General features: G+C 38.4%; 2 protein-coding genes across 11 annotated transcripts in view; both read left to right on the top strand.

Annotated features, from left to right (window-relative positions):
• Positions 1 to 2,750: 2,750 nt before the first annotated feature.
• Positions 2,751 to 21,600, top strand: part of hoxc10aa (homeobox protein HoxC10aa) — an 85,705-nt gene continuing 66,855 nt past the window's right edge. For 3 of the 10 annotated variants that reach the window (XM_045692202.1, XM_045692203.1, XM_014135569.2), the window contains exon 1: positions 6,215 to 7,164. Coding sequence is in view for 4 of the 10 variants with exons in the window: in XM_014135579.2 (XP_013991054.1) it covers positions 2,911 to 3,667; positions 5,809 to 6,086 (1,035 nt within the window). In the remaining 6 variants the exon portion in view is untranslated. 10 annotated transcript variants of the gene reach the window in all.
• Positions 15,341 to 17,609, top strand: hoxc9aa (homeobox protein HoxC9aa; the record flags this gene model as incomplete). The annotated part of the gene is given in 2 exon segments (NM_001139526.1): positions 15,341 to 16,078; positions 17,159 to 17,609. Coding segments are annotated over 2 exon segments (789 nt in total). The 5' UTR covers positions 15,341 to 15,537.

Here is a 21,600-nt window from a genome sequence, read left to right as displayed (position 1 = left end):
GGATCAGAAGACATTATGTTTCCTTGTTGTTGTTTTACAAAAATTCCCTTGAAAATGTATACCTTGGGGGAGTAGAGGGTAAAGTTGTTACTTTTCTTCAGGCCCATTCCTCCGCTTAAATTGGAAGGGCTGCTGTGATTTTCAAATGATGGATTGTGCTTCTAAAATGTTGGTTTATTTGTGTGTTCCTTATTTGTTGTTTATCTTTTGCATGACTTCATTTTGTAGCTGAAATGAATAGGTGAGAATACAGATGTTGTATTCTATCTACGACTTGTCATGACTGGCCCTATGTCATTTTAACAATTATAATTAGAGGTATTCATACTTTTAGAAAATGAGCTGATTCTGTAATAGAGAGAAGGTAGAAAAATAATCTAGAAATAAAGTAAGAATTAATCCACTGCTTGGTAAAAATACATGAAAAACGATAACCCAGCAAAAGACTAAAAAGCAGCCCACTGCTGGGTCAAAATAACAACATTTTTGTCAAGTAACCCTAATGTGTTGGGTCATTCACATAACCCAACAGTGCTGGGTCAGAATAACCCAGTGCTATAGTGACCCAGTGCTGGGTTACAGCATTTTTTTAGAGTGCATGATTTTCACAACGTCACAGTATTATTTCAACCTCATAGTGTGAAAATATATGTAAAACACAGAATCACGTTTTTGACTCCACTGGACCTTTAAACAACCTCAAAGTTCATGGAAATGTGTCCTTCTCTGTCCAAATTCAAGTGAGCTAGTAACCACTCGTACATTTTTGCATCCGTTTGAAATAGACCTACAAGTCGTGCAAGTCTGAGAATAATGATTTGTCATGTCTCGTGGTGAAATTGTATAAATAAAGAGGCTGGATTGCCCCTTTGATTTTAAAGCAGCATAGCCAAAACACTGAAATAACAACACGCGCCATGAGGGGCCCTGCTTTGTTTTGGCACTAGGCCCTAGTTTCTCAACCTGGTAGACTACTGGTTGTAGATGAACTTGTATTACCTTAGTAATTGTAATATCAAACGTGTTGACCACATAAATATTCGAGTAGAAAAATAATACACCTACGCCTTATTGATAGCCATTTTCATAGGACTTCCGCAGGAAAAACTATGCGCGTCTTTTGATATTGTGGTGTTGACTCAAAATATGGAAACAGAATAATGTAGCAACATGTTAAACCCTCTTGCATCCATACCTTTTTTTGACTCGTGGCTCTTACATTTTAACCTCAAAACAAGATGCGAATAGGCCTGCAAAAAAATATGAATTGAAAAAAGAAATGTTCTGTTTTTTTGGACTATCAATCTCAGAAAGTGTGCTGGAAAACAAGATCATCATTATGCAACGATTTACATGCTAGAATGTTATTGTCATGGGGAAACTATAACAAAATATATTTTTGCAAGGGTTTTAAAAATGTCTTACTCAATGCTTCAATTAGTAAGAATGTAAATACGCACACAGAAATGTCTGCTTCATTTGTTAGTGACATGGAATTATCTACATTGAATTACACACGATATTTGTCAGAAAATTGGGAATAATTGTATCTTCAATAACAACTTACACGAGGCGTAGGCCCCTGTATATTATTCTCCCTCAAGTTGAAGTCACGCCTGCATTGATATGAATGAAATAACATATTACGCACGAATTACGCACCAGTTGGAATGGGAAAAAAGGTCCCAATCCTTCTTATAATTTTGAACGTAAAGAGAAAGGTATGTTTTTCACCAACCATTCTGTATTGGCCCATGATAACAAAAAAAAAGTATGATATTGAATGAAATTGTATGAAATGTATGCATTCACTACTGTAAGTCGCTCTGGATAAGAGCGTCTGCTAAATGACGTAAATGTAAATGTAAAGTTGTAGATGCATCTTAGAAACCCTATTCAATTTAATCTTTTAACTTTTGGTGATTGTTTTTTGTAACTAGGTCTAATATATAAATATATATATATATATATATATATATATATATATATATATATATATATATATATATATATTTATATATCCTGAAACGATCTGCTCACATCAACACTGGTGGAACTTAAAAACATAACACTGAGTAGCCTATAGGCCTTTATACAGTAAAACATATCAAATTAACTATATACTGTGTTACTAGAATATACATAAAATGCGTAAAATGCTCTAGAAAAACAAATAATTGAAGTAAAACACACTTTGGCATACTCAAATTGGTTAACCATTTAAATAGATTTTAGTCAAGCAAATGTTCTTATGCAACTGCTGGTGCCACAACAGCTACAGTGATTTGACAGAGGCCTGTAGGTTGGTCTAAGGCAAATAGTCTAAAGTTTGACCTTTTATGAAAATCAGTTTGAAAACAAACGTGGCCTAACCGAGAGTGGTGCTGATATATTCTATGCGTCCATTGGTTTATTCCTGAATCTATTGACGAATACCTAGAAGTGGCTTTCCAAGTGGCATCGAGCGAGTTCCAGAAAGAATCATATTTATCGAACTATTTGCGCTGTCTTTTTTTAATGTTAGCCTGTCTTAACAATGATTTTTTTTTAACTAGATTTCATTTCGGTTACTCAAGTAACTGATTGTAAAATATTTATATACCCCTTTGTTCACTCCTCCCATGGCTGTCTTTACACAAAGCTCTCCGCTAGAGAGCGCCCTTGCACCGTCTAAAAGCCCCTTTGCTTACCAACTTGACCACGCTGACGTCACCTCAGCCTGGCGCCTCAAGGCCACTTCCACACCGCTATTGGTCTGAAAATCACATGACATGGAGCTCCAAGAATCCATAATTATGTTGCTGATATTTTTGGCCCCCAAAATATGTCAGCTTCCAACTGTTCTTATTCTCCTCCAGAAAACCTTTACTACAGCAACAGAAACTGAAAAAAAAAACAACAATACAAATAATGTCATGCCAGGATAACATGGCTGCCGGTCATTTCCTTATGGATTCTTTGATGGGAGGATCATCTTCCTATAGAGGCGAAGGCTACTCCAACAGCAACCCTGGAATGTACATCCACCCGGCTGCATCTGAGTATGGATGCTCAATGATGAGACATTTTGGAGTAGTTGGATCGTCCCTCTCCAAAAAAGACGAGGTTCCTCTGAGCAGCCACCCTCTCGGCTCCTACCAAGATGCGCCTTACCTGTCATCCCAACTGGGCACATGGACCTCGGCTTCCAAAACGAACAGGGACGAGCAACCTGTTGCCCAATCCAGTTTACAACCATGTTCGTTTCCAACCGATAACGTCAAAGAGGAGGCGTTCTGTTGTCTGTATCAGGGTGACAGTAGCAGCAGGGCTAATAAGGAGACTACAGAGTCGGCTACTTACATCCGGCTTGGGAACAATAGTAGCAGCCAGACCGACCAAACCGCTGCCTCGGCGGCGTCCGAATGTTATGGAGGAGAGAAACAGGTATACCCCAGAGTGAGCAGGGGACAGCGAGAAGAGCAGGTCGGGACAGGCTTTGCTTCTTTGGACCAGGTGACGACATCTGTTGAATCACCCAGAGAATCAACGGTTAAAATGAGCAAATCTACCCAGGAGAGAGTCAGCGAGGAAATGCGCAACGAAGAGGCAAAACAGGGAAACAGCATGAAAGAGGAAAGTGCAAAGACTGACAGTTGTTCTGATAACTCCGACAGCGAATTGAAAGGTAACCCAAAAAGCCCCCCCCCCTTCTTCTCTCCTGTCTCTCTCTCGCTCACACACACACACACACACACATACTTAAAAACGTACCATAAAACAGTTGTGAGATACAATGTGGCAATTCTAAAAATGGTGTACTAAAAATGGTCTCCTCTGCATGCATGAGCTAAGCTTCAGTGGGCGTTTTGATATTCTGCAATTGTGTATGCTATATCTACTGTACACTATTAGAAAGAAAGGTTCTGGATAAAAAAAGGGTTTTATGCTTGTTTCATATATGGCACCCCTTAAGGTTCTATATAGAACCGTAATTGGTTCCATATAGAACCCTATATCGAACCCAAGGAATCTATATGGAACCAATTTTGATTCAGTGAAGAAGAACCCCTGGGGTTCTGATCAAAGCACCCTACAAAAGGGTTCTATACAGAACCTTAAGGGGTGCCATATATGAAGCAAGCAATAGAATCCTTTTTGGTTCCACCCAGAACATTTGGAGACATTCTGAACAAGCATTTAATGGTGTAGCCTAGCTAGGATTACTGTGGCGTCGGCATTTCTCACCTTTCTATTAATGTGAGAATGTGAGATGAGCCATTATCATGGAAATAAACACGTTCACACACACTCATAACGCATAACGCGCGTGCAGATCAAACAGATTGACCAGACAAACACACACACACACACACACAGACACTACATAGGACATTTCAAATGTATAAAGAAGGCCTAACCGTTTGCAACAACTTAATTTGACTCACCTAAACGGTGTAATTATATACGTTAGGCTATATCAAGCAGAATACAGTTTAGGCTATACATCACGTCTTAATTTCGATAATGCCAGTGTTCTGGTAAAACAGTGTACGATAGACGCAGTCTGAAATAGCGTCCACCGGAACTGTCTTTCCTTGAATATTAAACTATTATATCTCGTTTTATTTACATGAAAATCATCTTGCATATAAAATATATTTTCTTAATTATACTAACAATGGGGTTTGGCTAGCTTAAACGTCCTGCTAGTTATTATGCTGCCGTTTGATTTTTCTTGTAATAGAGGATAACGGGTGGATAACCCACCGTTTTTCCCCGGGACAATGTTGTGTGTGTAACCGATGTGAAATGGCTAGTGAAATGGCTATCCAAAATGATTAAAAGGAAAGGTAAAGGGTGAATACATATATTATTAACGAATCATCAACGTGATATTGTTGTGAATATTATTATTGTTATTATTATTAATACTACTAATAATACATTGCTTGGTTACGTTGTGTATTTGTATTAGCTATGGAATTCAGTTTAGTGGAGTTCAAGTTTGCCAAAAAATGTATTTCTATTTGGGCCAACGTGCATGAAAGGTATGTTTTATTTATGCTGCTGCAAAATGTTAAACTATCCCTCGTTTGTCTTATAAAACCGTTAGTCAGTCCAGTCTCGGCTACATATTTTGGGGTAGAGCTATATTTGTATGCGTCACACAAAATACTACTTTCAACCGCCACAATGTAGCCGCCTAACATTTCATATTTGGCCAGCCTTTGGGAAGAAAATAAAACCACCGAAAATCGAGAGATGACACTATTATATTCTGCTCAATGTTGAATTCATCAATCGTTTCAAAATGTTGGGAAATATTTACGCCTAAGAAAATCGAAGCTGGGAACTAACCATGCATGTTATCCGTGTACCCTTGAATATACGTAATCAAGTACGGGCTATGCAGCTATTTCCAATCTCTCTCCAGTTTCCATGTAGGGTAGCCTCAAACCACGATAAGGCTATAATGGCTGTGTTTGGTGCTATAGGACTGTAATACAAGTGGGTCGGATGTAGAATTGCTGCCAAACGAATAGGCCTATACACTATGTTTCATCATTCATCAAGTCTTTTTTTTGTTGCATCTTCGTTCAAAGCGTTCGAAGAAAGTCGACAAAGATAGATGATTTTTGAACCCATGTATTTATAGAGCGCGTGGACATTTGATTCAAGATCAGGAACTTGAATGTCCAGACATTGCGGTGCGGCAGTGCAGAGCTGACGCAGACCAATTGCAACGCAAAAGGCCTGATATAGACTGCCTTGAACATGGAAGTAGTCCTTCAGTATGCTCACCTTTTCCATGTTTTATGTCTACAGATGATTTTACACTGGAAAATGCTCCAGGAAACTGGTTAAAAGCCAAAAGTGGACGGAAGAAGAGATGCCCGTACACAAAGCATCAGACGCTCGAGCTGGAAAAGGAATTCTTGTATAACATGTACCTGTCTCGCGAGCGCCGCCTGGAGATCAGTAAGAGTATCGATCTGACCGATAGACAGGTCAAGATCTGGTTCCAGAACCGAAGGATGAAACTCAAGAAACTCAATAAGGAATGTCGTGGCCGGGATCATATGGCAGTCCACAACTTCACTTAAAATTATATTATCTATAAAACCATTCCATATACACCCAAACACACACACACACACACACACACACACACACACACACACACACACACACACACACACACACACACACACACACACACACACACACACACACACACACACACACACATACACACACACACGGAGTGTGCCTTCATACAAGGACAATACTTCAACGATGCCCAAGAGTACATTACTTTATCAAGGAGGGACTTGGTTTCGGGTCAGCAGTTGAGTTTGCCTTTCAACACATGCACATTGAATAGAGGTGCCGTTGCCCTGCCATATAGAGCAACATATAACTGCTGGAACTGCTGGAATGAAAACAGACTTTGTTTGTTTTGGAATGTTCCCTCATTCCGTTGCTTCATCTTGTTGTCTTTAGTTTAGTTGTTTTTGCTATGTAGGCTATGATAGGCTATTCGCACTGTTTGCATGCACATTGTTGCTTGCGTCATATAAGACCCATTGACGATTCCTAAAGGAAAACCTGTCCGATAGAATAAAGGAGGGGATTTGAAATGAAATATATAACATATAGCTTGTCCTTCCCCTTATTATCATGTTAGCACTCTGAGAAAGGAAAAGACAGAGGGAAAGAGAGATAGAGAGAGGCTGCAGATGAGAGTGAGAAGATCATGGCCGTTTTAATAGAAGAGATTGGTTTAAATATTATCCAGGTGACCACAGTAAGTCAAGGTCATAAAATTATTATGTCAGGACCGTCTCGTGGTAGAAGCATGAGCTCGGGGTGGATTTTATGATCTGCAAATCTAATGTGCTAGCTGGCTGCTGCAGTAAAGATGCATCGTTTAAACGCGTGTGGAGGATAGGGCTAGGCTAGTCTACACAGTGGAGAGTGTCTGCTATGTACTGGATTCACTAACGCGCTCGACGGGCTCCCTCTGCTATGTAGCCTGCCGCCTACTTATTTGACAATACAAGGACTGTTATCTCGTCAAGAAACGAAAGGGATCGATGAAAAACAACAATAACAGAAACATCAAGGACAGCGTGAATAAATAAGGACCACCACGACAGAGTGTCTCCGGGGAAATTCAAGGTAGGACACAAATAGGTACGTATTATTAACTCAGCTGTGATTTTGAGATGTCACGCCTGTCTGCCGGTTGGTCTGCCAGTGGAGCTTGTTTGACAGCGCTCTCGAGCATGCGAGATGGGACGGGGTTGTCTTGATTAAACCCATTGTTTTGACGTTCTTCTTTTGGTAAAATTTCGAGCATTTTTAACCAGACATTGGTTTTGTTATTGCTGTGTTGATATCGATGATGTATACTATGTCTAAATAGTTTTCCCTTTATTAGTTGGGCATTTTCAGACACCGTTTGTTATTATTTTGCGGTTTAACAGTAAGCTATTTCAATGTCCTAATTTGCTGTTGATTCTCAATGTTGTACACAATTAGCCTATTTAGGATAACAGTGACAATAATATAATACATTCGGATGAACGGTTCCTATTTGTTTCATTATGCTGGTAATATAGCTATGTTATGGTTGACAGACAATAAAATCCTTACCTGGCTTTGAGTGTTTTGCTGTTTGTTTGTCTCCCTTCCCGATGGAACACCCCATCTTGCGCAGCTGAAGCGTGGTTTAGGTAGTTTCATGTTGTTGGGATTCGCTTCCTGGCTCCGCAACAAGAAACTGCCTTGATTACGTCAGTTCGTCTTCATCAAGGGCGACACTTTCCGTTCAATTACACCCTAGACTCTGACTGAAGTCCTCGCAAATGGCATTGTAAATGAACTGGAGCTGTAATAGCCGGGACGGAGACTTTTTCTCCCCGGCTCTCATGTTTGTGACGGGCTGTAAAACGTACTTTAGATTCTCATAGAGAGAATGGGTTGTAAACAACATGGGGTAGACGTTAGACCTCTTTCGTTGTCTTTTCATTTTCTTACTGGTTTCTTCTTAGGTTTCCCTGATGATGGTTTTGTTTGGGTTTAATTTTTTTCCATCATAATATGATGAGCATATCCTTTACATATGAAGAGTGAATCGAGCTGTAGGCCAGTTATAGCAACATTGCCACATATTAATTGAATGTATATCCCCTCAAATGTGTACAATGTTATTGGCCTTATAGTCGATATAAAATGTGGAAATAATGTATTTTGTCGTCATGTAGGCTATTCAACCCTCTTCTGTATAGAAGTTGAACACAGACCAGTATTTCTCGGATTGTGGCACGTGTGCGATTGGGCTCACTGAACGGACCTTGAATATCCCTCTAGTTTTGCTGACCTATAATGCATTTGCAACCTCTTCGGACCAAGGGGAAATGACTCCATCGTCAAATTATATTTCAGATGACACTTTTGATTGTTTGCGTTTCCTTAACTTTCTCAAATTATAACTATCTGATCCATGAAACTAGGTCAACCTCGGTCCACATGACCCAAATGACAAGACGTGGCCGAGGAAAATCTTATAATATTTATAATACACGACACAATTCTTTCACGTTTGGTCAACAACGTTTTTTAATATGGCACAGTCAAAGTCCCCTCTCTTCCATTGGAGGGCATGTGTTTATATTTACTCGCCATTTTGCCCTGTTGTTATATCAACCCCCTCCTCACAACACTCAGTGCATCGAACAGAGACAGTCTGGAATCCAAAGTCATTTTCATTCAGTTCAGTGAATAGATGTCTCGCTCTGGAATGCACCACTGACAAATAATTTACAGCACTCGAATTGACACCCAGAGGAAACACTCATTGCTTGCACGCTGAGACTGTGCGAATTCGTACTAGTGCACAATTACGCACAGCAATTACGCACGAACACGTAAACAGGTATTTTTAATAAAGGTTCACATTACTTGGATAATTTTGCCTCTTTTGTAGACAGGTTATTATTTATTGTGTTATCTAATAGGAATTGTCATTGCAAATGGTATGTTGTCATAAAGTGAAGAATTGCATTTGAACAACGGAATTTGACCATCTTAAAACAGGTGAAGAAAAAAAGAAGGGAATGGTTAAGCTATTGGATGAATTTGTCACTATAACGCAAGGCTTCACAGTCCAGTATCTGTATGTCTGAAGTGTAACTGAGCGGCTTTATTATCTTCATAAAGGCGAACTCATTGTCACCAACATCCGGGTGTTTAAGTATATGTATAATGCAGGCTAATATAAATAAGGCTGGTTCATCATGAAACTGTGTCGCGAGACCGCGCGTAGACTACACCCATGTTCCATCCCTGGCTAGCGTTGATTACTGTGTCATGGTGAAACAAAATGTGTGCATGATTACTGCTGTATCTAAACAGGCCTTCCCGGAGGTATCTGATACCGGATGCGAGCATTTGCAGAGGGCCTATATTATGACACAAAAAATCAAATAAAATGTTATTGGTCGAGTCCACATATTTTACAGATATTATCCCAGGTGCAGCAAAAGGATAGTTTCTAGCTCCAACAGCGCAGTAATACATAACAATAGAAAACAACACACACACAAATCCCCTCAAAATGTAAAGAAAGAAATGAAGAAATATCAGAACGAGCAATGTCAGAGTCCGGAATATATATATAGATACACTATATGAATAGAAAAGGTGTGTACAGCAATAGTTATATAAGATGAGCCTTGACTAGAATACAGGGTATACATATGAAGTGGGTAAAACAGTATATCAACATAAATGGTGCAGCACAGTTGCAAGTATACTAGTTGTGCCATTGGCAGTTATTCATTTTCTGAATTGTCGTAAAGCATCAGCGTTATGAGGAGTTAATACACTATATAGGCACTCTAGATCTTCATTAGGCCTACGCTGTAACGAAAACGGTCATTTGTATTATCAACAGTAAAAAAAAGATATATATTTACTGTAGCATACTCTAAATGACGGTGCATTGTGGGAAAATTGCTGTATTTCATATGGTACTGTAATTCTAGCCCACAGAATACAGGACCATACCATATCGTTGCAGCGCAAAAAACTTTTTGACCACTAGTTGGTGCATGGTGTTGTTGTTTCTGGATCATTAACATATTTTGAGGCGTGCCTTGTAAGACGCTAGCTATATTTGTTAAAACCCTTAGTGAGAATGCGGTATCAATTTAACTCCTATGTGGTTGTAGTGTCCCATTATTTTAAATGTATAGGGGACAGATTGGAGAGGCAGCTAGTGTTAAATCTTAAATGGTCAGCCAACCTGCTTACACCAATCCCTTGTAATTACAGTAAAATACTGTGAATTTCAATTAATTTCATCCATTCATTCATTTATTCATTCAGATTATGGAAGCATTTACTTTTTTAAGGTATAATACATTACATTATAGGGTATTGTACTGTGTGTCATTACACAGTACTTGATTTGATACCGTATTTATATTACAGTAGGTGTACTGTAATATTAAATATATAATTTACAGCCACCAAGCTGCCTGTAAATTACGTTCAGATTCATGGTAACCCCTCTACAGGTATGGCAGTATCAAAAGAGGTGTTTCATTTGAATATGCATGAATCGAAACCCCTTCCATAAACTACAAACAGGCACATTTGATTACTTCAGAAAAAATTATATTCATAATATATCGAACATCACAAAAATCTATAATAATGAACTCCACAATGCTTGTCTTTAAAATGCATTTCAAAAGAAGCTATCTAGACCCATAAGCAACCAGTAGCCTATACATACCTCTCCATGTATTAGTTTGTTCTTTTTGTATTTTTTTAGCATTTAGTCTATTTTTATGTGATCTGACACAGAGAGGGAAATTTGCCCAACGAAGCACTTGGCTGTTCTACAAGTGGTCTGGGTTTCTCGTTAATTAATGATTGAAGTGCTGCGCTGTAACGCTTTATAAACCTTTAGTCATATAAACGGTTTCAGTAAAAGCTCTTAAACTCACTACGGATCATATGATGGACTTAACGAGCATACTGCTACGAAGCTTTTGGGGAGCTCATAGGCCTACCTCATCCTTAATTTGCCTACATTAGCTGTTGCCTGAACCATATAGATAGCTACCTACTAGCGATTTTTTTTTTTAAAGATTTGCGTTTCTGTTATTTAGCAGAATACCAATATATTGTTCCCTGAATAGTTTCCAAATTTGCATCGATTTTAACCTGGACTGTATAGGCTAATTAATTTGACGATTCAAATTAGGATTGGACTGTACAACAGAAAAAATATCCCTTGTTCAAATATGCATCATATATCAAAACAAGTATTTACTTGAAGTTCCTTCATGTAGGAGTGCACCTAAATACACTGATCACTAGTTTGTAATGCGATATTTGCATAATTCGTTCGGGAATAATGTTAATTGTTATGGGAGGTGAGTGCAACTTTAAGTTAAAACGTCCGTCTATCTAGAATTGACATGTTGAATGTAAATATTATGATTTAATATTAAAATTCTAGCTTGCACGTTTACTATTCTCCGGATATGTATATTATTTTAACTCCACACATTTGCACCATAGTTTCCAACAATGACCTTGATCCATATAATCTTACATAAGATGTTTAAAAATGGACGAATTATTTAGGAGTATATCGAATTCGATTTCAAATTAAACATGCTTCTGCTACGTTTGGCTTCGGATTATTTTGATAAACATTCATACATCAGTACTCAATGTTAGGCCTACAGCGAGTCTTCCACTAACATTGCTGACATCTACTTTTTTTTTGCTATTTCCCTTGGTATTTATTTGAAACTATATCATGAAGTTACGATCTTTATTATGTAGTATAGCTAGTATGTTTTTGGGCATACTAACCTATGTTTTGGACATACATGTTTAAACATTACCTTCGGACAAGATATTGATTGTCTGAAACAAGCATGTGCAAATCTGCATTTCTAATATCCAGCTCTTGTAGCCTTTCTGAATGAAGAATTGAATCTCACTGCTAACAATATATTGCAGTCTGACCCCTCCACTGAGAGGAGAGAATCTTCGGACGCCATTGTTGTCTACAGTGACAGTCTGCGCCCTTTCATCTCCTGCAGTCTTCTCCTTATAACCATGTTTGGTCAGTGAATTCCTCTGCCATTGCTCTAGCGAGACAAATATCAAACCAGCAGTTGACAATCAGTGTGTAAATGCACCATCTTAGAGCATTTCCTTATATTGCATCCCAATACCGAGAGACATTATTAAAACGACTGGAATTTGATAGAATAACGTTGTTAGAGACATTTTACGTCTAACCCCACCCTAAAGTAGGATAGACATGAAATTTTCAGAAAATGCGTCAAATCAGTTAGACTCTCTTGTGATTGTCGTCCGTGCACAGGTTGAATTAAACGTTTTACCAAACCTAAGAACCAGATCAAATGATTATCAAACGAATGAGTGACAATGATCAAGGTTCATGGTGAAGGGCGGAAGAGTGCATTTGGGTTGCACAACATACTCACAATAAAAGCACTGTGGTAAAATATACAGTAGAAACGTAATCATTTAAATGGATCAACATTATAGGCTCTTTAAATAGGAGTTAGGTTAGACTATGTCAGTAGGTCTACCTAATACATAGGCTACACATGGTGTCATAACAATAGCTTTCGTGATATGGCTAACACGCCAACATACTACTGAAATGTTCAGAGGTTTGGAATCACGGTCAGGAGCAAAAACGTAAATAACCAACCACAAGTTAATATGAGAAACCAGGATACATAAATGTGATATTTCCTTTTTTATTATCAATAATCAACAGCACAATAAATAAATCCAAAGAATACAGCAGAATAATAACAAAATAGGAGTTTAAACATGCACACATTAGTCAACAATTACATAATAGTGATATTTGTCTCCTGATGTAAACACATTTGTTATTAAATAATGCATTTCCGTTCAATCAGCAATACCAGTAGTAATATTTGTAGATGAATTTCATATCTGTGGGGGAAACAATACTAAACAAGACTCAAGCTACTCTGTCTTAGACATAAGTGCATATATTAATTACATTCATGTAATTTCTACTAATGAAATTGTGAAGGACTAAACAATAGCCTATACCTTTTTCCTATATTTTGACCATAATAAAGGCTATACATGAGGAAGACGTTTGGTCAAAACGCGTTGCAGTATGCTGAGCTGCTCCTACCTGTGTATATGTTTGTCCATATTATTGTGAATAGTTCCCTATAGTTTCTCTGCATCATACTGGCCTGCCTTTTTTACTTTTCTGGTCACTTATAAAGTCGCCATATTGCCGCATGGGTAAAGTTATAAAGCGTGTATTACGCATTGGTTTGAAATACAGTATTACAGATAGATATGTGTGTGTCTGACTTTTAATGACAGATCACGTTGTCTATAATAGTTATATTTAGTATTTAATTGGTTTGATATCAAGGGAAACCCCTAGGGGTAAAATAGGCTGGTGCCCTCATTGGGTCTGAACTGTAACTGCGTATCTATGGGAAAATAGCCAACGTTCGCGAGCACAAGGTTTATCCTATTTTATTGGAGCAAAATACATTCTATTTGACTGTCTTGATATTCAGTTGCATCGTATTGATAAGAATATATGGATAACAGTTTTGATTAATCTTAACAATATTTTAAACATTAGTTATAACACAACCTTAAAATGCTTTTGCCCAACTTTGCAAGTCAAACAACGCCCTTCGTCCCCACCATCCATAGTTATCTTTTACTACACAATCACTATAATTTAAACCTGCTATAAGTTCCAGACTTATTAGGTGTTTACACTACCGTATAAGGCCATGTTTTCATTGCAGGAAGTTCAAGTAATGCAATGAAATTAGATAAAGAAATGATATGTCTAAGTTTCCGTTCCATGATTCAGTTTAACGCAAAAACGAATGACCTCCCTTGATATTTTAGGTCACCAACGCAATGACTTCGAGACACCACACTACCAGCACTTAAATTACAAAACAAGACACGGTCGAAGATGCCACCTTTAACTATTCAATAATAAGATTTGAGATAATAGGCTATGTCTATTTTTATTTCTGACAACAACATTGTGGATTAGCGGCCTGTCTTCAATTCGTATTGGACAATAAAAGCTCAAATGTAATATTTTGAATATGAAAGTATGTGATCTTCCCATAGCATGCACTCGACGAACCATCGTCGTTAAATGTGCTTGTGGGGTCAATAATTGCAGCAAATCTGAATCAGCCTTATATAGAGACATACAGATAGGCCTGGCTGAGATGAGAAGTACACGTTCTGAAATGCACATTTTGTAGGCTATTGTTAGCCGCAGAATATACACAGACTTCTGCTCTATAGGCATACATGACAACAAAAGGCTTATGCTGGGATCAGAGATCAGCTAATACCATATTAGTCTTACAAAAGAAGAACGTTTATTCGTCTTGCTTCACGCCTTCATCTCTAGCCTGATTATTCCTTGAACCAATGCCTCCTCTCCTCTGCAGCATATAGTCCCCCAGTCCAGGTCGTTGCTGTCCGTCCTCAACGGTCCAGTTTGATGGGACTTGTCCCACATGGACAGTGTTGCTTTTATGTTAAGATAGGAACTCGACTGCAGTTTTATTAACGACAAGTTTATGAACAATCAAATGGTCCTCGTAAAAATTTATTGAAGGACATAAAAACATGCACGGCCGGCCACTTGCCGAATATACCGCTGTAGTGTGCAAAGTTTCAACCATCGTAGTAGTTTCAAGCATCCTCCTTATATCTAAAGCATACGAACTCAATTTTGGGAAAACATATCCCCATAATGCCAATTTGTAGTCCGTGCAAACTGTTTTCTTGTTCATATATAACATGGCCTAAATTACAAAATCGTAGACTATCCAATATTATCCACGCGGTTCATTGGAATATAAAAAAAGTAGAGTAACTATCTTTTCCCGATAAAAAAAGGAATACCGTTATACAATGAACAACGCAAAAGAATAAAACGCCTTATGTGTTAGAGAGTGAGTTTAATGATCTATTTTACTACTTAATTATGTCTATACGCGCATAAAACTGGACTACAGAGATTACGCACACTAGACAGAGATTGATTACATCAACAAATAGTGCCTGCGATTTCAAACCTAGCCAACCTTAGTCTGTTTTACGATATATTTGACTATTTTTACTGATATTTTATCAACGTCAGGATAGAATACTGTTGAATTTACCTCTAATGCATCCAGGGGAAAACAATATGATATGATATGAGGAATATGATTCTATAAGACAATATATTGTGTAATGCTATGATAACTCGCGCATTGATCCACTGTGCAATTTTTGTGTGGCAAAATATAATCACGTGTTGCTAAGGCAGCCAATTGCAGCTGGGGAAGCTTTGAGAAATAATTACCTGCGTTGATTGTTCTATGGGTAGATAAAAAAAAAAGTACACACACTCCATATAATAATCGGATGCATGTACAAGAGAACGGAACCATCGACATGTCGACCACGGGTCCCATAAGTAATTATTATGTGGATTCCTTGATACACCATGAAAGCGATGATGTTCTTGCGGCTCGATTCTCGGCTCCTGTTTCGCACTCCACCGGCCCTCGTCCAACGTCCCTTATACCGGAGTGTGGTGACTATCCGTCCTGCAGCTTTTCCCCGAAACCACCCGTGTTTACTACCTCTTGGGCCCCTGTTCACTCCCAGTCCTCAGTGGTTTACCACCCATACAGCCACCAACCTCATTTAGGAACGGACTCAAGGTATGTGCGGTCATGGCTAGAGCCGATCTCGGGGACTATGTCCTTCCCTGGCTACCCAGCCAACGGCAGACACTATGGGCTGAAGCCCGACGCCTTCCAGGAGCATCGAGCCGGTGACTGCCTCGCCTCCAACGGACGCAACTACACGGATTATCTCTACTGCACCTCCGCTGACATTCGAGAAAAGAACCAAACGAACATCCCTTCTCCCGAGACCGAGCTTTTGGCTTCCGGAAAGCATAAAGACGAGAAGCCAGAATTAGACCCAAGTAAGTTCAAGCCCCTTGTTTTACAACCGGGAATGGGGGGAGGGGGGGGGGGGGTTGTTTGGATGAGATTCTGTCTGTGTTAATTGCATTTGGTTTAGAGCTGGTCTATATTGTCTCTTTCCCATAATATGCTCTTTCATTCATCTTTTCTTTCCTCGACTGAATCTTCTCTACTATGGAGCTACGTTGAGGAATTATAAAGAGACAAACGCTAGTAGGATTGGGCTATAAAACGACGAGCAGGTTATAAAATGGGTCTCAAAAAACAAGTCTGATACAGCCAATGTGGACGTTGTGAATTTATAGGGACACTGAATGTAAAATGCTCGCGTCTAAAGCAAATAGGTAACCTATTTTATGTGCCAAGTACTTCAACTTTGATCATAATTTTAATCTATTTTGGTGGTCACCATGGTTTATGCTAGTATTTTATGTTATGCTAGTATAAATCTCCATAAATTAAAAAAATACACTAACTTGAATTAACTTTTAATGATAATCTCAATGGGATATTATGTTGCTATATCAAGCGTCAAGTATATCCAGTAAAAGTGGATATTCTCAGAAGAAACACCAAAGAGAAACCATGATAAATAACTATCATTGCAACACGGGAACAAGTGGTGTAGCCTATGTGTTGGCTTTATGTTGTCTGTTGTCATAGGCTAAACGTTTTCCAGTTCAAGCCAAATTCAGGTATAACGCCAAAACAACTTGAGGAATGTTAGCAACATATTCGAGGGACTTTCACTACTGACTTGTAAAGGCTTGAACCACAGGCCGTTTTATGGGCCTATAAAGTGAATAAGCCCATTGAGTATTTTACGACGGCATTTCTCAGAAGTCCAAGAAAGGGAAAAGCTGGAAGAGCATCACTAAATGTTGTAGATAGGCCTAAATTTGACGTTTGTTGCCAACAGCATTACATTTGCTGATACATACAACTACTTTATCTGGAGATACACTCGTTTTGTACTGGAGACCCACAGGACAAGGCTATAGTCTAGGGCCATTGTATGATTGTTGTTTCCTTTGTCATTGCTTCAAGTTTATTGCTGACTGATAATGTGTTATTTGCAGATAACCCAGTGGCAAATTGGATTCACGCGCGTTCTACAAGGAAGAAGAGGTGCCCTTATTCAAAATACCAGACTCTCGAACTTGAAAAGGAGTTTTTGTTCAATATGTACCTTACCAGAGACCGTCGATACGAGGTGGCAAGAGTCCTCAACCTCACTGAGAGGCAGGTCAAAATATGGTTCCAGAATCGGCGGATGAAGATGAAGAAAATGAACAAGGAAAAAACCGACGCCAACAAAGAGCCATAATAAAGGAATGGTTACAAAAACGGCAATATACAAAAACAAGCATCAAACAACAGTAAAATAACCACTATTGCCATGGACAACAACAAAGATAAACCAAAATACATTATGCTCACTTCTTAATGTTGGATTTTGGGTTGGATTTAGTTTTTGCATTAACCCCACCTTCCATGTTTGTTGCTAAATATTTTTTGTTTTATACCTTCTCCTTTCTTTGTCCAGTTTTAAACGAACCCCATTCTATGAAAATAAAACATTCTGCACTTACTTTGAAGATACATGTATGTGTTTCTTTGTATACGGGACATTTTAATTCATGATATTTTGGACAAATTAAAAACTGCCCCGAAGTAGGCCTATAAGAAAGAGAATACTTGAATAATTTTAATTTCTTCACTCCATAATTTATGATGTCCCTGTGAATGTTTCTTGCTATGGGTGTACTAGCACATTTTATACAGAAAGAGAACATTTGCCGTCTTAACAAAATGTCTGTCTTGCGTCTATGTGGTAACGTAACCGTTTGGTCTACCTATTTGTGCATTTCATATTCAGTTGATTGTATAGGCACGTTTCATTCATTACATATGTGTAGATATAGGCCTACTCAAATATAAACATTATCACGAGGCTCTTGTGTTTTCCGTGTTTCTTTTCAGACCTGTCTCCAAGTAAAACAAACGTAACTATGCATGCGATCTTACTACCAATTTAGATCCATATGTAGAACAACATATTGGAACTTAAAGCGCACATTTGTGGCGCGTCAAATGGCCAATGCATCGACTAATGATGTCAACACAAAGGCAACACAAACCGTATTTGTGTTAATCAGGAGAGAAATACCTGTCAGAAATGAACCAGCCCAATTTCCCTGCACGTTGGGTGGAATATTGGAAGCAGATGGAACGTTTCCTAAAGCTCTTTCTAGTATTTGCAAGCAAATCAGAATCTTTAGACTACCACTCTTTAGTGTGGGTTCTTTATTCTCTCTCGAATAGATTGGTGTAAGTTCGCCGACACGTCAAAGTTGTTACTAAATATGATTTCACAAAACGTTTGTTTTATATTGTGTTGTTTTGATACAAATTATATTTGAACGCATCAATTTAAGGTTACCACTTGGTATGCACAGGCCACCACATCTGTCCACAAAGTACCACAGCGAGTTCGCATTGCACTGCGTAAACATCAAAGACACAGCCTATAAATCAAAATGTAGTAGTAAAATGTGTTATAGAACAAATAGGAAACAGTCATTACTCATATTTTGGAAAAGAAATAGACATTTATTTCGTGACAAAAACCGCAGAAGACAACTTAATATAAAAAATTGGCCAATGTGCCTGTGTCGTCACTGTCCTAGCCATATGTGTCACGTGTAATCATTTATTTTCCTAAGCAAAAATACTAGCAGCTGCTTATGAAGATATTATTATATTTTGAACCTTTAACCATGCTTTGAGGCTCATTTGCGTGTGCGTGAAGCTAAGGAAAAAGTAGTTAGGCTAGCAGGAATTCTGAATAAATCTTGTAGCAAACGCTATAGGCATAGTTTAAACCAACTTCCTCATTAGCGAGAGAGTAATTATAATTAATGAATTGTAAGAAACATATTTCGATCCATTCGTCTTGTTTGAAAGGTAACGAAATTAAAGTTTCCTAATGTAAAAATAAATTCACGTCTGGCATTTGTTTCCTGGGTTATTGGCCTAAATTGCCTTTTTGTGATGTTGAACAATATGGACAGGATGTTGTAATTTCAAAGCCCAATCCAGTGTATTTCCGCACAGGACAAAAACGCTGAGTTTACAGCCCAGTTGGAGCTCGGTTGTTTGTCTCAAATGCAGACGAACAAAGCAAACCCGACTAACTGGCTAGACGTCTGGGCTAAATTACTTTATGGTTTTAATGGTGGGACTGTGGGTGATGGTGGACTCGTTCAAAGGGGACTTGCTACAGCTAGTTTGACTGTTGGGCCCACCGCAAACAAGCCTGCTGCCTTCCCCCTGGGCAGGTCTCTCTGAGCACGGGACAGTGGGCTATATGACCGCAAGAAGACAGAAAAGCCTGTTCGTTATCTTAAAACAATCAATATGAAGAGAATGTGAAAAAGTATTCTGAGTGTGTCTACTTAAAAGCAAACGCAAAAATATTGTAGGCCCTACAAGGATATAGTTTATTTGACAGATCGTAAAATACATTTTCAACACATATTTGTGCTCCTATGTTGATTATGTATACGACTGCATATATTTCTCCCTCATGTAAGATACGTCGATTTGATGATAGCATGCGTGGTGTAGATGAATGTTGGTGATCGAACTCAACACTAGATGACACTGTTGACCGACTGTACTGCTTTGTGCTGCTGTGCAGTGGCCTTGCATGGTGCAAAAAAACAGGGAGTAGGCTAGGCCTATGTCTATAGGTCTACTGATGAAATAAATGCAGCTTTCGTCATTCATCACGTTTTTTAATAAAAAGGGTTGAACGATGTGATATAATTGACTGTCTCACTTGTGTAGGGATGGGTACAGAAGGCATAGATTATGATTTCGTTTAACCTTTTTATGCGCTTGTGGGGAGCCTATTGTACGCTATTTGTAGGATGGGTCAAACCAAAAATAACCCACATTTCCTATTCACACATGTTATGACCTTTAACATTAGTAGAACATACAAGCCTGATATTTGTAGTTGACTAGAGTTGGTTTGTATACATGTTAATGAAATATCATTCATTATGCGTGGTTATAAACTCATCAAGCTTTATGAATAGGAGCTAACATTAGCCTAATCGATTAGGTTGGTTCTGCATATTTGCATCAACATTGAAGGCCAATTAACATTTGGACAAACATTTCAAAAACATAACATTTTTCACCTTAAGCGCAATTGAAATCACTTCCTAGGCACGGTTTTTATGGCGGTTGTGTAGTCTAGTTTTTCTCTGGAGAGGCGTGGACCTTGTATCAGCCACCACATACTTAAGAGAATAGCAGACATTTCCGTATAAAAACAATGTAGGCCTATCAGAAAACATCTTCAAACAAGTCAAATGAACAAACGGAGAAAGGATTTACTTCTACAATTGATTGACAAATAACACTAAAGGTTTGAATAAGCATTACCCCTAATAGTGATCTAACACTAATACCAGATCCTAATAAAAACGTATGATAATAATAATATGCTAATAGTTATTATGATAATAATGTTGTTAACAGTATTTATAGGCCTACATCAGAAGCATAGTATTATAGTCTAATAGTAGCCTGTCAAAGTGATGTTTTTTAGTCCCTTTCAGTGCTTTTGTTGTTGAAACAGCAATCAGCATATTTATAGACTGTTACAAGTCTGTAAATGTTCTCTGTGGGCCTTTCATATTTTACGATGACGTGTAAAAATCGTCAGTAACACCACAAAACCAACACGAGCGCGCATTCAGGGAGAGGCCCCCATGCTACAACGAAGCTATACACAACTGAAAGAAACACCGAGCCATCGATATCTCCGCTGAAATAATGAGACATCTAATGTAGTCTAATGTAACATTTTATTAACTGAACGTGGCAGATGTACTACTTTTGCTCATAGGTTAACAGGGTCAGTCGAGTGAATCGGGTATACAGGCCTCGTTTACGTTTGCTCATGCCGGGGTTTCATGGCCTTCTACAGTTTAAGTGCGCAAGGGACTGGTAAAGCGCTTATAGTTAGTAGGCTGCATAGCTCAAGTATGATAAACTAAGCGCTAATGTTGAGCGACAAGGGTTAGACATTTGAATGGGTTTGGGATTTTGTTAAAGATGCCATTATCATTATTAGTTCCATGATCATTATTAAAGCCTTACACATGCGTAGTTATATGTGCTAGGCCTGGCCTACTCGTTTATAGTTATATAGGCCTTTATTTTTTGTTACCCTGTCATAAATAGCAGGCAGTATAGGGGGATCTCAAGCAGTGCTATTGTGTATTTATGGTAGGCTAAGCTAACAGCTAACAGCATCCCTTTTAAACCATTATTTGATATAAGGAATGGTTCTCAAACTATATACACGAGGTTACATATGAGGACTTTAAGAACAAAGCCTTTTTTAATGTATTTGTCATATAGCTTTACAGGGGTGGACTGGACCAAATTTCGGCCCTAGCATTTCTATCAAACCGGCCCATTCTTTCCCCTTACGCCCCCC

This window comes from Salmo salar, chromosome ssa13, assembly GCF_905237065.1.
Source record: "Salmo salar chromosome ssa13, Ssal_v3.1, whole genome shotgun sequence".
NCBI classification, from domain to species: Eukaryota; Metazoa; Chordata; class Actinopteri; order Salmoniformes; family Salmonidae; genus Salmo; species Salmo salar.
Note: the sequence above shows the minus strand (reverse complement) of the source record. Positions and strands in the feature narration are given on the sequence as shown.